Here is a 6,146-nt window from a genome sequence, read left to right on the forward strand (position 1 = left end):
AACCAACTTCAGTTTAACTCCTGATATCAGGTTCCCAGGCACTGGGTCAGAGCTGGCAGTTACCCCGCGGTGGTCCACATGGCCAGCCCAGTTCTGAGACACCAACTTCAGTGGATAGATGGGCAGATAGGGGCAGGAACCTGCACTTAGCCAGGTTCCCTAAGGGATTCCGACGGAGAGAAACTCGGCTTTGGGGACCTGACTGACAGAGCTATTTGGAGTCAAATGCCTGGTCTTACATACTCCCTCTGCTCAGCCTAATTTTTGAAATAAAAAGGAATGAATAAATAAAGACAGTTTTCAAGATGTTCATGGAATGGCTTTTCTTTTTTTTTTAACATTTTTTTCAACTAGTTAGGACAAAAACATTACAATGGTTGGCTTCTTTCATTTAGTTACATAAATAAAATTTTTATAAATATCTCTTTATAAACAATATAAATAGCTTTACAACATAAATACATTTATGCATGACGTGAATTTACAAACAGCAATGTTTTACAGCTGGTTTTGTCAGTCACTTTAAAAACTGTCCCTTGTCATCAAGTCGGTGTAGGAGTGTGTGTTTCATGTATATAATATATATATAATATATAACTTTTTATTTTTCATTTAAAAAAAAAACCCTCCAAACAATAAAATCATCCCCTCCCCTCCCCAAATAATAATAAAACAGCTGGTGTTGTGTATTGCCAGTACCAAGAGGAAAAAAATAAAAAGAAATGTAAAAGCCACATTGCGTTGGAGGTGTTTCCAGATGTTGGAGGCGGGTGACCAAAGATGACCTCAGAGCACGGAGCAGTTCCCAATCCTGAAACACAAAGTGGACACAGGACGCTCAGTTCTGACCTCTTAACTGAAAAAGGCCAACTTATAGGGTCGTTCTAGAACCTTTCCCCATTTCTTACAGTAGCATGAGGCAAAGCATTTGAGCCTTTGATCTACAAGTCCTTGATTGGCACCAGCTGGCCTAGCACAGGTGGAGCCATAATGCTGTCCAGACACGCCCCCCCACTCCCCCAAGTTCTAACTATAGGCTTTGCTCTCGGCAATGGTCAATGGGTGAGACACACTGAGGAATGGTGGGGCTCTTTTCCGGCTCAGTTTTTTTGCTATAACGCAAACCCTCAGGCCGTTGCTTTCATCTGGTTTTGTGTCTACTTTGCCGTGTAGGGACAAAGAAAAGAATATCTCAAAGTGTGTGTGTGTGTGTGTGTGGTGTTCTATTCTGGGCTCAAATCCTTACTTGGATTTGACTTCCCAGATGGCCCTGAGTAGCTTTGAGCTCACCCATAAAATAGATAATAGCCACCTCTCAGAGTTGGCGCTGGGATTCAACAAAGGGCCACATATTAAGCTTCGGTAGTGTCTGGGTCACAGCTACCAAACAGCGAAGAGCGCTTCCTTTCCTAGCTAGCCGGTCTCAGAAACTGGTTGCTTCCAGAAATGAGCAGCCATGCTGGACTCGTGGGGTTTGAAGGATGAGTTAGGCGATGAGCGCTGTACTCAGTCCCTACCAGTGGTGGCGCTAGTGCTCTGTGTTCTGAAAAAAAGGCAGCCATGCAGGGCCCTCCGAAAGGACGGCACTCACAAAAGGGCCTGGGCAATTCTCCCTAACTGGATTCTCTGTGTGTGTTTCAAGTGTGATGCTCCTGTGTCCCAGGGGCAAAGTGTCCATTGAGGTCTTGGCCACACCCGAGTCTCCGTCAATAGTATAATCAAAACCTACAACCATTAGCGACAGTCATTATGATGGTGCTTGGAGCCAAAGTGGAGACATGATCACAGTCTCGGAACTTCTCATCAGTATGGAGAATGAACCTTGCACTCTTCCTTGAGACCAGGCGCACCTCAGTGGTCCGTTCCACCAGGAGACTGCAGGGTTGGGAGGGGTGATCTCTCTGTCCTCTCACTGGGGCTGGGATAGAGAAGGCTAAGGCTTCTCTATGTTCATTTATGCCAGGAGAACTTCTAGGAGGCTGTTTACCTTCCCTGGTCAATGGGCCCAGAAGCCTTAATTGTCTCAATTTCCCCTCCATAACATTTCTCACCACCCTGTTCCCACAGATGCCCAAGACTAAAGCCAAGGCATTTTCAGGGAAGCATATCCCAGGCACTCACCCAGAGGTTAACTGACTCTAAAGTCCATTCTTGGCACTTAAAATCGCAAACAGAAAATCCAAGTCCTAAGACTCCATCTCTTAGGTATTCCCACAGAAGGCATCACAGTGGTAGCTTCAAGACTTGCCCATAAGTACCAGGATCAGTTCTCTCCCCAAATAAAGGAGAGGAGAGATCCCAACACCCTGCAGAACTGGAACATGGTGGGGGGTGAGGGGGCTCAAGACTGGGCGCAGAGGAGAGGGCCAGTTGAGACCCAGAGCCAGGGCACTTGGCGGAGCTGCGAAACTGGGGCATGTGTTTTTCTGGTCGCTGGCCAATATTTCAAGATCCTTACTGGGTACGATGTGGGTTTCTGAGGGTCTGTCCCTTAAGCTATTTGCAAATTAATATGGGGGCACAAATGAGTTCATAAAGCGCCGTACTTCTGTGCAAGTCTCTCATGCTGTAAAAAAGGCTCCTGTGAAGTGCTTGGGAGGTGTTCCTATTCCCTATGGGAAAAAGACTGGCCAGCAGCCTCTAGGTTAGGGAGAGCAGCCTCCTCAACCACAGGGTACAGGACACGCAATGGCAGCTGGTGAGCAGGAGTCAAAGCTAGGAAGCGGTAGGGGCCCTCCTGTGAAGCAGTTATCTAAGCAAGGTTCTGTCCTTCCACATCATCAGGGACGGAGAGCAGGACAAACGTCCAGGAGGGTCTTGGTCACGAGAGCAGCCTCAGATGGGGATGTTGGAAGTGGAGGCGGCCAGAGACAGTTCAGAGCACAGTGTGGGCGAGGGTCAGGGTTGGTACAGAACTCACTTAGGACACACCAAGTTTGAGGTTAGGGCAAGAAATAAGATTTAGCTTGCTCCTTTGCCTCTCTTGAAACAGGGTCACAAGCCCCAAGGGTTCATCTCAGGAGCCCCAGGGCTGCTACAACAGGACCCTGGATAGACCAGTTTGCCCACAGTTGGGTTTAGAGCAGGGGTAGGATTCAGAACGCCCCAGGCAGGAAGGTGTCTTGCTGCGGCCCACGGAAGCTCTTCTCTCCTCTGTGAGGAGCAGGCATGTCTGCGTGCCTGCCTCACTTCAGGGACATCAGAAAGACATTCTGTCGCTTGAAAGCCCGGCTGCCAGCAGAGCTGGCAGATAAATTTACTCTGGACTGGTGGAACACCTTTCCCTCGCTTTTTCCAGGATCTCTCTAACAATTTCCCAGTTGGCTGGGTCGGGGCTAATATTGCTAGCTGGCCTGTGGTCCAGGGTGGGGTCCAGGGTAGGGACTTGGCCTACGTTAAGCCTGTTATGGCGTTTCTAGAGGAAGCTAGCCAGATAGGGACCTCTAAGGCGGAACCCGACTTATGACCTTGCCCATGTTCTCGACCACTTCATTTTCCTAATCTGTAGAATGGGATACGTGAGGTAGCAGGCAAATATCTAGCTTACACTAGATCCCATGCCCGGATCGGTTGGGGGAAGGTCACAGAGCACAAAGATCAGGGAGGAGGAAATTAAACCGCTTGCGCTAGGCTGTGATAGGGCTAGGTTCTCCCTGATGCAGAGCTAGGCGAGCTGGGAGAGTCTCATGATATTACTCACCGCCGCCAGGGGTCGCTGCACTAACATCCCAGACCGCTCATGGAGCCGATCCGGTCCAGCTTGAGGCCAAAGCAGCCTTTGGACAAGCCCTTCTTGTTGCCGCCTTTGTATTTGCGCGCGTTGGGGTGCTCGTGCAGAAGGCGGGCCCAGGCAGCCCGGGACTTGGTGTCCACGCGCAGGTCCCGGAGCAGTCGCGATCGGTCTCCCTTGAGATTGGCGCCCCCGCCGCCTGGAGTCTTGTCACCCTTTTTCTGATTGCCACCAGCTGCCTGGGGCTCCGCCAGCTCCTCCCCTGGAGGGGTTCGCGGGCCCTGTAGGGAAAAAGAGTGGGCAGGTGAAAGAGTACACGGATGTAGCGCAGGTGACTTCTGCGGGCCCCAGAGTGGTGTGGCCCTCCCCAGCTGATCCCCACTGATGTGGAACAACTGAGTCCAGCATCCACCTGCCACGCAGCCCTTGCTCCTGCTCCTTCGGGGAGTCCCTTGCCCTTCCCGTGCCGCTTGTCCTGCTGGGCACATTGGGGGCACTGGAGATGTGCATGATATTTTCTCGAGGCTGAAGAATGAATCAGAGAAGTCCTAGCTTTGTAGGCACAAGTCTGAAGGGTCTGCCTTTCCTGCGTGCCGCATCCTCCCACGCCCCCTCACAAACCAAGTGTCCCCGCAACAGCACCCACCTTCGGTGGCGTCCCGGGCTTGGCCTCGGAGAGCCGGAGTGAGAGTAGCGTTAGCAGCAGGGCACAAGCGATCAGCTGGGAGAGGTGCATGGTGCCGATGAGACCGAGGGTGCAGACGGTCTGCAGCTGGGACGGCCGGTGAGCAGTCCGACAGGCGGATGCGGAGCAGGCTGGCTAGGCGAGCGCGGGTCCCACTGCTGCACGGCGCCGGCTGGGTGCGCTCTGAGTCCGTGGCTCGGCTGGTGCCTTTATAATCCAACCTGCCGCTGATGTCATCTTCCCGCCCACCGGGCCGCCAGGGCCAATGGCACAGCACACGAGGCCGAATCGACGGCCGGGAGGGGGGCGCGGGGGCTCCCCCTTCTGCCCCCACCCACATCCCACCTCCAAAGAATCCCGCGGCTCGCCGGCTGCGCTCAGAGCCACAGAGCGGCGCGCAGAAGGGAATTTCATTTGTAGAATGCGCTCGCTCTAGTCCTCAGGCTTCTAGGCGTCCAGTGTGCTGTGTACCGACTGGGTCTTCACCGCGCGCCGTTCCTGGTATGCATCTGTACTACTCTTACAGGTGCAAAGGTTTAGAAGAAATGTCTTTTATGCATCATTACGCATGCAGAAAGTTGGTGCAGCCTGAAATCCAAGCAGATCGCCCTGTTTCCAGACACTTCCCTAACGCCTGACACGTGTTAGATAGGGTGGAAGCGCTGACCTCCCCCGCCCCTCCCCGCCCTTACATTGGGGGAGGCAGAGGATGGAGTCTAGAGATTCCCAGTGGGAGCGCTTGCCTGCTGTAGCTGTACAGGAGAGGTGTAAGCCTCTAGTACCAGAGCAAGGATGCTCTCAATCCATGTGTATGAGCCAGGAATGGGTGTGTGTGTGTGTGGGGGGGTGGCATTGGGAGGCTAGGAGGCAGGTGACCTTCCTTCAGTGGTGAACTGACCCTGCCCGCAGGAGGGAATGTCTAGTTTAGTGTCTTGAACATCATAAAAAGCTATAGGCAGTACTGGGGCTTTACCCAGCTCCAAGCCTTGGCAGGCCATCATCACCATTGAGTTTGGGGCTATAGAGAATTGCTTTCCGGCTATGGAGACCAGGTCATTTATCCCTGCTGCACACACCTCTCCTTGGTCTGGAATGACTCTTGGGAGCCCTGTAACCTAGCAGCCGCTAGAGAGCTTGTAGACCCAAGATTTGAGCAACATGTAGGAGTTCGTGTCCCTTCTGCTGAACGGGTCTCTAGAAGGGAAGAACCCTGGGGAGGGGGGTGGGAGGCAGGAGCCAGAGTTAGCATTTTACAGAAAGAGGGAGATGGAGGACCATGGGAAGACTGCTGGGGTCACCCTAGGTCTGGAGGACCAAACATCTGGAAGGTACAGAGGAAGTGAGGGCAAAGTGACTGCGTTTGCCTCCTGCTTTGTCCCTTCCCACCATGGCATCCCCAAAGTCCCCAGACAAGGACTACAAGCTCCTTCCAGCCTCTTGTTTAGGAGAAGACTCATGGTGAAGCCTGATGTGGGTCAACAGGTCACCTGGAGCAAGATCGAGATAGCAACTTCAAATCCTTTGTCAGTTCTGGAAGAGTGGCTGCCCACCTCCCTGCTCCTCCCACACATGGCCTTTGCACGTTAATACGTGTGAATCGACAGCCCTGTTGTATCTGAGAAGGAAAGGGAAGCAAGGAGGGCGAGGGTGAGAACTTCACCTGGCCTGTGCAACTTCTCTTGCCCAAGAGGCAGGAGAGTACCATCCAAACTCGTAAGGTCCCTTATTAAG

At 52.5% G+C, this 6,146-nt stretch overlaps 1 protein-coding gene across 1 annotated transcript; it reads right to left on the minus strand.

Annotated features, from left to right (window-relative positions):
* Positions 1-308: 308 nt before the first annotated feature.
* Positions 309-4,608, minus strand: Nppc (natriuretic peptide C). Its single transcript, XM_048428909.3, has 3 exons — positions 4,377-4,608; positions 3,701-4,011; positions 309-811 (listed from the first exon to the last, which is right to left on the minus strand). Exons 1-2 carry the CDS (start codon positions 4,464-4,466, stop codon positions 3,721-3,723), a joined length of 381 nt encoding a protein of 126 aa, XP_048284866.1. The 5' UTR covers positions 4,467-4,608; the 3' UTR covers positions 309-811; positions 3,701-3,720.
* Positions 4,609-6,146: the final 1,538 nt, after the last annotated feature.

The sequence above is a fragment of the Myodes glareolus genome, chromosome 1 (genome assembly GCF_982192425.1).
Source record: "Myodes glareolus chromosome 1, mMyoGla1.1, whole genome shotgun sequence".
Taxonomy (NCBI): domain Eukaryota; kingdom Metazoa; phylum Chordata; class Mammalia; order Rodentia; family Cricetidae; genus Myodes; species Myodes glareolus.

Bases quoted from the DNA above. Each gene is read 5' to 3' on its own strand.
- Nppc (XM_048428909.3), bottom strand. From the start codon at position 4,466: ATGCACCTCTCCCAGCTGATCGCTTGTGCCCTGCTGCTAACGCTACTC. The intron at 4,012-4,376 runs GTGGGTGCTGTT...TTTTCCCTACAG, and splicing joins AGCCCGGGACGCCACCGAAG to GGCCCGCGAACCCCTCCAGG.